This window comes from Aulonocara stuartgranti (genome assembly GCF_965226115.1).
Source record: "Aulonocara stuartgranti genome assembly, chromosome: 11".
In the NCBI taxonomy this organism is placed as follows: Eukaryota; Metazoa; Chordata; class Actinopteri; order Cichliformes; family Cichlidae; genus Aulonocara; species Aulonocara stuartgranti.
In genome coordinates, this window is record NC_138947.1 from 11,709,296 (window position 1) to 11,723,907 (window position 14,612).

The 14,612-nt window shown below is 43.6% G+C and overlaps 1 protein-coding gene across 2 annotated transcripts in view; it reads left to right on the forward strand.

Moving 5' to 3' along the window:
* The window catches only part of invs (inversin), a 46,878-nt gene that overhangs the window by 19,139 nt on the left and 13,127 nt on the right, over positions 1–14,612 (forward strand). For both annotated transcript variants that reach the window (XM_082552783.1, XM_082552784.1), the window contains exons 16-17: positions 886–1,453; positions 2,277–2,428. In XM_082552783.1, coding sequence (XP_082408909.1) covers positions 886–1,453; positions 2,277–2,428 — 720 coding nt within the window. The remainder of the gene's footprint in view (positions 1–885; positions 1,454–2,276; positions 2,429–14,612) is intronic.

Consider the following 14,612-nt stretch of genomic DNA (forward strand, 5'->3'; position numbering starts at 1 on the left):
CCTCAAATGTGTTCTGTTAGATTCAAGCCATGCAACACATTTGGCCAGTTTTTACTTTACTTTACACCGATTCTGCCAGTGTGCTTTGGATCTTTGTGATGCAGGAATATTTGGCTCATTTGTTTTGATAATTTTCTGTAATACTTGTTGCCATCATGGAGTCTGATATCATCAAACCACTGCCTTTGAGTTTCCCGCTCAGGTTTGCAGTGAACTTGCTGGACTCCATCGTAGACAGTCCTTTACACTGTCCAAGCTGTCAACAAAGCTTTGACTCCCTTGTGTCTGAATTACTTTCAAAGCTGTGCAGTAGCACGCTGTCTGTGGACAACCACTACACCACACTTCTGATTAGTGATCTTGTGGCTCGTTCTGTTCTTTTCTGCAGCTGCAGCTCAGTCTTTGCTGATTTTTAGTGGCTCACTTATCTTCCCGTGTCCTTTACCATCTTTTTGATGACAATCAGATTTTTTAATTTCACTAAAAAAATTATTTTGTATAATCATGATGCAAATATACAGATATGCACAGCACATCAGATCCAAAATGAGAGAAGTTCCAGTCTTCAAAGCTAATTTCATAAACTCATTCATGCAATTAACTAACTAGAAATCAGAGGTGGACTCAATTTAGTTGGTCAGCAGCCTGTATAGTCAGTTTAGTCTGGAGTATTTAACTCTGTGAAATAATGCATTTTGAATCATTGACTTTAAATTGATATTGCACAGAGGTGTACTTTTAAACACTAATTTTAAACACTTTTTAGGTGTTTAAAATGAACTTTTAATTGAGCAAATGCATTCATCTTGACTAAACAGTACAGACAGTGGTGTTTTATTCATTTACATGATCTTTATTTTTTAATTTCAACTCCACTCCAACCAGTTCACAAAAGCAGGTCCTCTAGAAGAGGTAAAGAAGCTGAACCGCATGATTGTCCTGAAGCTTTGGGCTGCAGTCATGTGAGCAGTGATGCTTCCCCCGATGCTCTGCAGACCACAAGGCTGACAGAACTTCTCTCCCCTTCCGGCTTCAGACCCACACCTCCCTCCATGCCCAAATTCAGGGAACGACTTTTGTCAAACTCACCCAGTCCTTCCACAGCGGTTTCCTCTGTGGACCAAACTGAGGCCGGTAGAAGAGACTGCATGCCTCTAAAAAAGAGTAATGCTCACATGAGCGTGCAGACTGCCCGGGCAATTACCAATGCCCACACCTCTCCACAAAAACACAGACGACATAAGGCGCGTACTTCAGAGAAGGCCACAACCAAAGACCAAACTCGCTCAGCCTCATTAAGAAGGAGTTCATCTGTAGATCACAAAAGCCCCCCAAGAAAGGCTCAATCTGCCGCACACGCACCAATGTCAACACGTGCACACAGGGAGTACAACAAGGAGCATCGCAGGAGGAGGAACGAGGCTGCACGCATCATCCAGCGTGCCTGGAGAAGGCGAGTTTACATTTTTCTCCTTGATCGTGTTTGTGTTTGTACCAGGAGGGTTGGGGGAGATTGGCAGCGCAGTATGATATCATAAGGCACACTTTATTGTCACCTTAGGGAAATTTTTTGTGGACTCAAGTGCCGTCACAGAAGCTGCCTTCACTAAGAGTCAGTAAACATTAAAAGAAAAGAGAAATTAATAAATAGATTTTAAAAAGGGGCCTATCACAACATTCAATACACACATTGCAGATAATCTTAAAAACTGTTATTTAAATGCTTGATCGATGCTGGGACAAATGAATTTTTTTGAAGCGATTCAGACCGCATTTAGCATTCAAAATTTTGGGGCAGTGCCATGTGGCACCCACATGTGCCCCCTTGTGAATACTTTCCCGCCCCCGTCTTTAGTCTGGATGCCATGAACAGTGGAGCAGTGGGGGGGAGAGCGTGGGAGAGGGTTGAGACAAGAAGACGTGGGACATAAAGGCTGTAATCTAGAAGTTTCATAGTATTTTAACAAGAGGCTAAAAGTTCAGCCGGGCTGCTCTAATAGCTACCAGAAGCCTCTCGTTGCTTTTCTCTCTGTCTTGCACACACTGCGTTTCTCTTAGTGGATGCCAGTCCACTGCAGGAGGCCCTCTGTTTCTCCTCAGCTTCACAGTTATATTGTGTATATGTTGCCTATTAATTTCCTTGAGTAAACTGTTTACTTTGTTTATGCTTAGTGAGAATTAGTGCGAGGACTTGCCAGCTTTTAAAGCTTTGAACGCTGTTAGAGATGATTTTTATAGAACTGCGTGCATGTGTTTGTGTGGATGTGTGTTTGCAGGTTTTGTGCACGCAGACGGAGGGAGGTAAAAGCCCATGAAGAGGTGGAGTCCAGACATTCAAACTACACCCATAACAGGAAGAAGGTGGAAATCCGAGCTCAACCTGCTAAGCCAACACAGAGTAAGAGCTCTGTGCTCCAAAGCATCTACGGTAAGATCACCAGCATACTGCCCCAAAACTGTTTTTAGTTTCCCGAATCATTCTATTGCTTTATTTACACTCACCAGACACTTTATTAGGCACACCTGCTCATTAATGTAAATAGAATAGAATAGAATAGAATTCAACTTTATTGTCATTGCACATGCACAGGTACAGGGCAACGAAATGCAGTTTGCATCCATCCAGAAGTGCTTTAGTGATATAGATATATTACAATATATATTAGCAATAATATAGATATGTGAGTATATTACAGAAATGGGTCTATTATGGTATGTTATAATGTACACGGTATGAAGTATGTTGTGAATATTCTATAACTATAAGTATGTACAGGCTGTAGTGAGTACAAGCTATGTACAGGATATGAACAGGATATAAATATGAAAAACTATACAGAATATGAAATAAATAACTTTACAGAATCTGGGATATACAGCTATACAGAAATGGGAACTATGCAAGTTGTAAACAGTTGTAGGATTAAAGATTATCGAATGTACAGAATGATTATTTACACAGAGCTATACAGTAGTGCAGTTAAGATAAGTGAGGGTGTAGATAGTTTCTACAGAGGCTATATAAAGTGCTAGTGGTTGTGAGTGGTGGTTCAGTCCATGTTATTATTGTGTTTGAGGGTACAGTTGTCCATTGTGGGTGTGTGTATGTTCAGTCCATGAGTTTAACGTGGGTCAGATGTCAGGAGGCAGAGTTCAGGAGTCTGACAGCTGTGGGGAAGAAGCTGTTCCGGTACCTGGTGGTCTTAGTCCGGAGGCTCCTGTGGCGCCTCCCAGAGGGCAGGAGGGGGAAGAGTCCATGTGATGGGTGACTGGGGTCTTTGATGATTTTCCCAGCCCTTTTCAGACACCGCTTCCTGTAGATGTCTTTTATGGCAGGAAGTGGTGCTCCGGCGATGCGCTGGGCAGTTTTCACGACCCTCTGCAACGCCTTCCAGTCCGAGGCAGAGCAGTTCCCGTACCAGACTGTTATACAGTTGGTCAGGATGCTCTCGATGGTGCAGCGATAGAAGTTCACCAGGATGTCTGAGGACAGGTGGTTCTTCCTCAGAGTCCTCAAGAAGAAGAGGCGCTGGTGAGCCTTCTTGACCAGCTTGGAGCAGTTGGTCGTCCAGGTGAGATCCTCGGAGATGTGGACTCCCAGGAACTTGAAGCTGCTCACACGCTCCACAGCCGTCCCCTTAATGTGGATGGGTGGATGTGGGTCAGCATTCCTCCTGTGATAAAAAACCGCTAAATAGCAGATTCTGGAGAGACACTGAGCCTCGCGTTGTTCACGCGCCGCCATATCTAATCAGGCAATCACACACCTGCGATTCAGTGTATTTCGGCTTGTAGATGTGGTCAAGATGACCTGGTTAAGATGAAACTGATCATCAAAATACGGCAGAAAAATTATTTTCTACACTTCACAGGCTGGTCAAACTCTAAGGGCAAAATGAATGAAAAGCCTACTTTTCTATGGATCAGAGAGTTTTAATATCATTGTCACTTGATCAAAACTGTAAGTCAGAGAGGAAACGGTCAGGTAATGAGTGAGAAACAGTGGTGTTATTAAAGATGTTTAAGGAATTGAGCATCTGCCCGTCTTAATTAAAAGTGGTATTAAAAGCAGATGAAGCTACAAATCAAGGTGTATAGAACAGACCGTAAGCAATATCTTATAAACGTTGAATGACAGAAAGATCTTAGTGTTAAAGAAAATGTAGATCTTCTGGGATTTTCCCACACAATCATCTCTGAATGGACTGGAAAAAAAAAAGACATCCAGTGAGCAGCAGTTCTCTAGTTTGAAATCCCTTATTGATGCCAGAGGTCAGAGGAGTATGGAAGCCCGTTTCTGCCACTAAAAAAAAAAAAAAGTATCCAAAACTCTAAATTTCGAGTTATCTTTCTCAAAATTTTGACTTATTAATTTGAAATTTTGAGAAAAGTAGCTTGAAATGTTGACTTTTTTCAAAAGTTTGAGTTAATAATCAGTAATCTACATGAATGACGTAATTTCCTTGTTACCCGGAAGCGGAAGCCCTCAGCTACAAATGCTACAGTTAAGCTACCAGTATAACAGCCAGTCATGAATGCACAAATTGCTGATTATTTTCAGCGTAGCGTCACAAATGATGAAATGCTTGTGTTATGAGCTGAATCACATGGTGTTACTATCAGCAAACATACTCTTGAAAGCGCCAGTTTGTTGCGATCCGGTTTTGAGTGTGCAGTCCACGTAGATTACTGATGGCAGAGATAACTCAAAATATCGAGTTACTTTTCTTAAAATTTCAAGTTAATAAGTCAAAATTTCAAGAAAATAAGTTGAAATTTTGAGTTAATAAGTCGATATTTCGAGTTATGGATACTTTTTTTTTTAGTGGCGGAAACGGGCTTCCATAGAGGAGAATGCCCAGAGGCAACAGTAACTCAGTTAACTACTCATTATAGTCAAGGTATGCAGAAGAGCACCTCTGAGCACACAACATGCCTGGTCCACTGAATCCTGGTTTCTGCTGTGACATTCAGATGGTAGGATCAGAATTTGGCATAAACAGCATGGAAGCACAGGTCCACCCTACCTCATATCACTGGTTCAAGCTGCTCTTGTTTGTGATGTGGGTGATATTTTCTTGACACACTTTGGACCCCTTAGTATCAAATGAGCATCATTTAAATGCTGCAGCTTACCTGAGTGTAGTTGCTGACTGTGTCCATCCCTTTATGACTTCTGATGGCTGCTTCCAGCAAGATAATCCACCGTGTCACAAAGACCAGACCATCTTAAACTGGTTTCTTGAACCAAATAGTAAGTTCACTGTACTCAGAAACCACTACAGTCACCACATCTCAATACAATAGAGCACCTTTGGGATGTGGTGGAACAGGAGAGTCACATCGTGGACACGTTTACAAGAACTGTGCCGTGCTGTCGTGTCAATATGGTCCGAAAATCTCTAAGAAATGTTTCCAGTTCAATCTTTGCCATAAAGAATTTCATAATATATTTCACATATATTTAATATATCTTTCTCTCACATCTATTTAAAAATGTGTGGTCGATCCTGTGACATTCCACTGAACTCTGAAAAAGGAGAAGCATGAAAACTGAGCAGAGCTATTTTAGACTAAACCTTTGAGAGCAATGCTGCACTTAATTGCTCTGGTAATGTAATATTGGATTAATCAGGATGATGGCTCACCGCTGAAATAATGACTTTTCAATTTCCAAACATTAAGTTTTAATGTTTCTAGTGGCTGAAAAGCTCAACAAATGCAACACTGTGACCTGTGAGTCTGCCTGAGTGCACACCAAAACACGAAAAACACTTTTTTGGGGAGGAGTGTTGTCATGTGAGCAAAGAGATGATAGGAAATGAGGATGCTGGGAAAGCACTCTTAACAGAAGCAGGCACCTTGCAGTTTGTAAACAAGCAATAATGGCCAAAAGACAGCCATGCTAATAAACATGTTATAGAAATTATCACCTGCAACTTTGCCACATTAGAAACAATGGATATCAAGTGTAGGAAAAGCAGCTTTAATTTTAACTCTAATAGTTGTAGATGAACTCTTGGTGTGCACTGACCCTTTGCAGTTTTAAAGCAGCTCGTGCACGCTGCAACTCCTGAGTTAAATATGCTTATTAGGAATGTTTTTAATTGGCTAAACCTTGAACTCGTGTTCGGTTAAGTTAGCAGAAAATAGTGGCTGAGAAATCAGTGAGTCGGATGTGCAGCATGAATTAAAGCTTTAGCATTTGAAGATTTTGTAAGATTAAAAGAAGAAGAAGTTACAAGTCCAGCTGTGTAAGAAACACTGTAAGCGACCCGTGGAAATGTCTGGCTAATGCTTCAATCCACACGCCGGGACGGTATCAGCCTGGTTTCCCGCGTGGAAGCTCTGGTAAGGTTTCGCCCTCACAGACAGGCCTGACCTTCTTAACACATCACCAGGTGATGATGGGAGGACAGACAGAAGCCTTGCTGCGCCAAAACACAGAAGCCCGCACAGCCTCTCTGCTCACGGTCCGATCCGGTCTTCTGACGTTGTTTTCCCCTCCCCCTTCTCGCCTCTCCTCCCTCTCTACCTGACAGTGCTGGCACTGTGAAAAGTTCAGAGCTGTCAGGGGGAATGTCAGACGACTGCGTAGAGCTATCTGCTGAACACACACATTAACAACACCCCCCCTCCCAAACACACACACACACACACACGAGAGTCATTTTATTACTCTGTCTCTCGTATCTTGAAGTAGACAGATGTATGAACTGTGGACGCTATCACCTGCACGCTTAATTATTATAAACCATTTTTAAAAATAGCTTTCCAACACTCTTATATCTAAAAAATCTGTGTCAGAACAAGATCTTGTTTTCATCACAGATAAAAAAAAATGTATTACTTGTTTAATTTGCTAATATAAAAAACTTATGTGTTTAAATATTATTTTTAACGTCCCAGACAACAAGACTGGTAGTGGTTAATGTATTTCTCTCATACATGAAAGCTCCCCAGTTGAATTGTATGAGTGGACACAAACCCCGCCACAGAGTCCTAGAGCTGGTCTCAACCCTTAGATCTTGTAAAGGAAATTTGTAAAAATCTGTCCTGGAGTCACCTTAGAATAAGTGGGCAAGTGAAACTGCAAACCCCACCCTCCCTAAAGAGTGTACATATGAAAAGTGGAGTAGTAAGCATACAACAAGTGGAGCTCAGTGAGAAAAAAAACTAGATTCTGTCCTGGGCCACTGTGCCGCTCCCTGACCTGTCCTTTAAAACTATGACCTACAAGCCAATAAAATGGGGTTCCAAAGTGATTAACCTGTATTTGGCTGACTTCCAGGTATTTCTTGGAAGGAGTCTACGACTTGCGATTAAAAAAATTGAAACTTTTATGTTAGCCTGCAATTAAATAGGTGGTGATGGCTTTATATTGGTAGATAGTGGTTAGGTCTACTGAGAGCACGAAGGAAACCAAATATGTGAAAGCCTATGTCAAAACAGCGCCTTTCCCACTGCATAGTAGGAGCAATTGCCCTGGCCTATATTAGCAGGGGTCTTCACATTTACTCAGTTTTATGGGCAAGATGTAACAGGACCAAACCTGGCACATTCTCCCCTGTGAAGTGCTATTGGGGACAGTTGTCTTCTTAACAGTCATGTCTAGAGTTGGACCGATCCGATATTACGTATCGGTATCGGTCCGATACTGACCTAAATTACTGGATCGGATATCGGAGAAAAATAAAAAATGTAATCCGATCCATTAAATATCACGAAAGCACCTCACAAAACTTGCAACACGCCGTAACTCACCTCAGAACGTTAGCACGTCGGAGCAGTATGCATCACCTGATAGAGCGGCTGTGGCATGCGGGACCTGTCGGTGGTCTGGATAGCATTTGGAGCTTCGCTAGCAACCCGGCATTTCATCTCCGACAAAGTTATCCCCGAGAGAAGTAAAGCAAGTGTGTAAGTCCATCTCTGAATGTTTGTAAAGCATTCCTGCGTTAAGCTTAACAAGCGACTGCCTCTCCTGCTGCTACTTCAATCATGAAACTGCTTAATGATCAGCTGATCGGCTTTTCTGTCGCGAGTCCATCTCTCTTGTTTGTTTTTGGCCCACTTTGCACCAGAAAGAGGAAACCAGCGGCTGAACAACAGCAGCATGTTTAAGCTTGATAAGCTGTTGTTAGAATTTATTTAATATTACTTTCTACACCAGGATCTTTTTCTACGTAGCTGACGCTGGTAACTGTGCAGGGGCGCATCTAGCAAAGTTTAGCCAGGGGGGCCGATAGGTGGTGAAGAGGGAGCTGAGTGTAAAAGCGAAGCTCTCAATTTACCGGTCGATCTACGTCCCTACCCTCACCTATGGCCACGAGCTGTGGGTAGTGACCGAAAGAACGAGATCGCGGATACAAGCAGCAGAAATGAGCTTCCTCCGAAGGGTGGCTGGCCTCTCCCTTAGAGATAGGGTGAGAAGTTCGGCCATCCGGGAGGGGCTCAGAGTAGAGCAGCTGCTGCTCCACATCGAAAGGAGCCAGCTGAGGTGGTTCGGGCATCTGACAAGGATGCCCCCTGGGCGCCTCCTGGGTGAGGTGTTCCAGGCATGTCCCACCGGGAGGAGGCCCCGGAGCAGACCCAGGACATGCTGGAGAGATTATATCTCTCGGCTGGCCTGGGAACGCCTTGGTATTCCCCCGGATAAGCTGGAGGAGGTGGCTGGGGAGAGGGAGGTCTGGGCCTCTTTGCTTAGGCTGCTGCCCCCGCGACCCGGCCCCGGAAAAAGCGGATGAAAATGGATGGATGGAATAGAAGTCAATTACTGTATATAGTGACTATTAAGTCTAATATATATACCCTAGTAAGCTATAGTACTTTTTTCCTTTGGGAAGGTACCATCTGTGCAGTCTGCAATTTTGTTGAAGAAAGATGTTGAATCTATTTAATATTTCTTGAAAAATAATTGATTTCTGTGCATTTTTTTTCACACTGCATCAAATTAAGGTTGATTACGTCGATTAAGCATCATGAGGTGGAGCGTGAGGGGTGGTTCCCTATTTTTTATTTATTTATTTTTGTTGTTGCTGGGAGTTGGAACCCTATTAGTTAGGTTGCTTAATATTTACGCTAAGTACTCTTTAAAATACCAGAATAGGGAGGATGGTGTAGGTTTAAGTTTATTAGATTGATCAGTATTGCTGAACTATGAAATATTTTTTTTTGCATACAGGTATAACAGAATAGCTTTAGTGTAGTTGTTGTTTTAAACTTGAGTATGAACTTATACAAAATGCAGCAAGATATTTAAAAAAACAGTTTTGTTGATTAAAAAACACTATATCGGATTCATATCGGTATCGGCAGATATCCAAATTTATGATATCGGTATCGGTATCGGACATAAAAAAGTGGTATCGTGCCATCTCTAGTCATGTCTGGCAATCTGGTAGTTAATATTTCTAAGCACAAAATACTAACTAAATCGCTATTTCTCTCATAGTGAAACACAAAATGAATGCTATGAAAGAGAGCTTCAGGTTATGTTTTTATCCCTGGTTCTCTGAGTAGCATGAGCGAGTGTCTCACCGAACCAACCTCTTTGCTAGGGAAGTGAGGAAGAGGTGGGCTTTTTTGAATTACATCTGACGCTATGTCAGCCTATTATATAGGAAGGCCTATATAACATGGGCATCATTTAGCTAACAGTAAAGGATGTTGATCCAAATCGTGGCAAGCTGTGGCGAGTTGATCTGAGTAGGTTCTAATGGAAAAGGGGCTTATGTGTCCACCTAAAGGAGGACGGGGGGGTATGTACAGGACAAAAACATTTACTAGGCCCCAGCGAGATTTGAACTCACGACCCCTGGTTTACAAGACCAGTGCTCTAACCACTGAGCTATAGGGCCTTTGCTGAAGTAACACCCATGGATACACTACATATAGACAATCAGACCATTGCACAAGCATGGGTGTGAACTGAACTTGATCAACCAGTTAAAGGAGTGCTCTTACAAGGGTGTTTTGTAAAATGCACCTTGGCAGCAGTGGCCCTGCTCATGGAAAAGGCTTTCGGTTAGTCACATATTCGACGACAGGCTGGTGGCAGCCCCCAACTACCAGGGGGTGGCTTGTCAGTGAAATGCTCTTATACACCACCCGGGGAATTTGGGCTTTCAGATAAACGTGGAAGAGAGTAGTCTAAGGAGCTTGGAAAGAAAAGCGTCTGGACTTCTTTAAGTTGCTTGAAGATGTTTCACCTCTCATCCAAATGGTGGAGAGTCCCAGATTTAAACCCAGTGGGTCCCCCAAAGAGGGACAAAGGACCCCCTGATGATCCTCTACCTAGTAAAAGAGAGTACATTGAGACCATCTACTTTCATAGGGCTCAGGTCTAGACTTCTCCGGGTGAGAGCATTTCTATCTTAAGGCCATACAGCCATCCCTAGCACAGTTTCACAGAGGCAACACAAGTTAGCCTCAAACAGTGCAAGAGGCTGCTAGGCCTGATAGCTTAGCAGCTGTAGCTTCCTCTGTAGTGACGATGCCACTGGACATGAGACTTCACAGGTGGGAGCTTCTTCCCTGTGATGTACTACTGGGGACAGTTGTCTTCTTAACAGGCATGTCTGGCAATCCGGGAATTAGTATTTGTCCCCCTAGTGTGATACAAAATGCAAAACATAACCCCGGTTCTAAAGTAGTACTCGTCAGGCTAGGACTCCGCAGTCTATTTACACCTACAGACCAGTGGACACTCTTTCAATGATGAGGATGTACACATCCTGGACAGGTAGGAATGCTGGTTTGAACGGAGAGTCAAGGAGGCCACTTACTAGGGGTGCAACGATACACAAAATTCACGGTTCGGTTCGATACTTTGGTGTCACGGTTTTTTCGATACAAAAAAAAAAGTTCATGCCTTTTTAACTTGTCATTTATTAAATTTTCACGGCACATTCCGCACCACATCTCTGTGCGTTCATCATTTGTTTGAAGCCAGCTCACCTCCTGCAACTACTTTTCCGAGAATACGTGCTTCTTTTGTGGTTCGGACTCCTTTTGACATTTCTTTGGAGGTGGAGGAACATCACAGTAATTGCTTAAAGGAGCTTCTTCGACATCTTTAAGAGTTTTAAACAAATGTCTGTCTTCCTCCTGAAAATCTTATGTACGCAAACACGCGTTGCAACTTCTTATCTTGTGCGCGTTTTTTATTTTGACAGCGAATGCGCACCTGCAGACCACTTATGTGCAGCCCTGGTTATTTAGCTTGTCATATTGCAGCCACAGAAATTCTTTGTCCATGAAACCATAAAGCTACACTTTCTTTTTGCCTTATAGTCTGATTTGTCATAACTTTTCCGTTTTGTGGTGAGCTTTTCTTTGGCTGTCACTTTGTTGTGTCCTCACCCGTTGCCTACCAGTGGTGGTCAGAGGGCCCGGTGGCGCCAATGTCCGGCTGCCTCGCCTCTGTCAGTGCGACAGTGCCCGACGGGCAGGGCAGAGATAGATTTTGGTAGCCCGACTGGAAAAATCGCTAGCCCCGGGACGTCGGGCTAGCGATTTTGCGAGCCCTGTATCTGATTGAGGAATCACTCATCTTTGGAAAAGAGTGTTTATTACAGAGAAATGGCTCTTTCCAAAATAAAAGCTATACTATACGCTTCTTCTGGGCTATAGTCTCAGCAGCATATTAAACATATCAGGTCCCCATAAGGAGAATCCTGTGCTAACGGCTGTCCAAATGACTCGGTTAAAGTTTGTAGCATGCGTGCTTGTTGTTTTTGTCTGCTTCCACTTGTCTTTGCACTAGGATGATGTCGGCGTAAATGTGCAGTCATATTCGTTGTGTTCCCACTAGTGCTGTCAGTGTAAAAAATCTCGTTGAAATTACGTTAACGCCACAACACGGCAAATCTCCGTTAACGAGCTACCGCAGATCGCCCCGTGCGTGGGGCTGGACAGCCAACACGTTAACGAGCTAACTGCCTAACTGCGCTAACACACTAGCTCCCACCCATGTAATTGAGCATTGCGTGGCACATCCAACATACTGTTTTACTTTAGTCCATGACGCGCTTACCTTCAGGGTCATACTTCACATGAAAACCAAAATAGTTCCAAACGCCAGATCTGAATGAGGGTGGGGGAGGTTCAATTTGCCATGTTGCAAGGAGAGCTTAACTTCTGTCTCGCTAGCTTGCCCTGCGCTCAGTGAATCTGCATTCGACTCCTCCGCCTAGGCTGCACTGTCGAGCGCAGATCCACTGAGCGCTCAACACAGACAGCATCGTCAGATGGAAAGTTGATAAAATAAATTAAAATTTTTGTATTGTTCGATACATATGCGTACCAAACCGAAAGCACTGTATCGAACGGTTCAATATCGATACGAGTATCGTTGCACCCCTACCATTTACGTGAAAAGGGAAAGACCATCTCTGAATCAAGGAGGGGACCTAATGGTACGTCTTTTGCCATCTTAAAATGCTGTGATTGCAGCCATTCCCCAACTCTCTGTGAATGGTACTCATGGCCATTGATCTGTGGTCTTTGATCAACGAATTGGCTTTGAACTGGTTGTTGATCAATGGGCATGACAATTTGCATATTATTGATCAAGGAACTGACCTCACAGCCCATTGTTCATTCAGTGGGCTGGTTTCAGTTATTGTGCAATCTACTGTTTATAAGGTTGGGGAAACCTGCAGTCTACTGAGACTGAAAAAATCACTTGGATGAGTGACGAAACATTTCTCCCTCTGAAAACGCTACGTCCAGATGAACAGAATCAACCTTTTGAGATTTAATTACCTGGATGATTAAGAATGCATCAAGACTCTTTTTAAGGGAGTTTCTGTCCAGGCGATGTGTGCAGCTGCATCCTGGGCCTCACCTCACACATTTGCTAGATTTTACAGGCTAGATATAACAGCACCTAACCAGGCACATTCAGTCCTCAGTGCATGTTCTTCACAGCTGGGAGCTTCTTCCCTGTGAAGTACTACTGGGGACAGTTGTCTTCTAAACATGCATGTCTGGCAATCCGGGAGTTGGTATTTGTCCCCCTAGTGTGACACAAAATTAATGCTATGAAAGAGAACTTAAGGTTATGTCTATAACCCCGGTTCTATGAGTAGTATGAGCGAATGTTTCACCAGACCACCCTCTTTGCTAGGGAAGTGAGGAAAAGGTGGGCTTGTTTTGAATTACATCTGATGCTATGTCAGCCTATTATATAGGGAGGCCCTAGCCTCTCCTGACATGGGCGTCACTTAGCCAGCCTGTAAGGGTTCGGTGAGTGATTAGAGCATCTCGTTTATGAAACTCAAAACCACCATTTTTGAAACCGGAGAAAAATGGCTACAAAAATTAACGCTGTTGTCCCCAACTCTAACAAAAAGTCCCAGACCAAGCAACAGGTATAAAGTCACATCGACGTCCACCTTTGCTGTAGCGTTTGTTACGCATACCAAATACGTCATGGGATGCTCAGCCGAGTTGCTATAATGACAACAACGCACTTTCTGTGGTACTTGATTGTAATGGAAAACCAGTCGTTCCGAGTTGATCTGAGTAGGTTCTAAGGGAAAAGGGGCTTATGTGTCCACCTAGAGGAGGACCAAAACATTTACTAGGCCCCAGCGAGATTTGAACTCGCGACCCCTGGTTTACAAGACCAGTGCTCTAACCACTGAGCTATAGGGCCTTTGCTGAAGTAACACCCATGGATACACTACATAAAGACAATCAGACCATTGCACAAGCATGGGTGTGAACTGAACTTGATCAACCAGTTAAAGGAGTGCTCTTACAAGGGTGTTTTGTAAAATGCACCTTGGCAGCAGTGGCCCTGCTCATGGAAAAGGCTTTCGGTTAGTCACATATTCGACGACAGGCTGGTGGCAGCCCCCAACTACCAGGGGGTGGCTTGTCAGTGAAATGCTCTTATACACCACCCGGGGAATTTGGGCTTTCAGATAAACGTGGAAGAGAGTAGTCTAAGGAGCTTGGAAAGAAAAGCGTCTGGACTTCTTTAAGTTGCTTGAAGATGTTTCACCTCTCATCCAAATGGTGGAGAGTCCCAGATTTAAACCCAGTGGGTCCCCCAAAGAGGGACAAAGGACCCCCTGATGATCCTCTACCTAGTAAAAGAGAGTACATTGAGACCATCTACTTTCATAGGGCTCAGGTCTAGACTTCTCCGGGTGAGAGCATTTCTATCTTAAGGCCATACAGCCATCCCTAGCACAGTTTCACAGAGGCAACACAAGTTAGCCTCAAGCAGTGCAAGAGGCTGCTAGGCCTGATAGCTTAGCAGCTGTAGCTTCCTCTGTAGTGACGATGCCACTGGACATGAGACTTCACAGGTGGGAGCTTCTTCCCTGTGATGTACTACTGGGGACAGTTGTCTTCTTAACAGGCATGTCTGGCAATCCGGGAATTAGTATTTGTCCCCCTAGTGTGACACAAAATGCAAAACATAACCCCGGTTCTAAAGTAGTACTCGTCAGGCTAGGACTCCGCAGTCTATTTACACCTACAGACCAGTGGACACTCTTTCAATGATGAGGATGTACACATCCTGGACAGGTAGGAATGCTGGTTTGAACGGAGAGTCAAGGAGGCCACTTACTAGGGGTGCAACGATACACAAA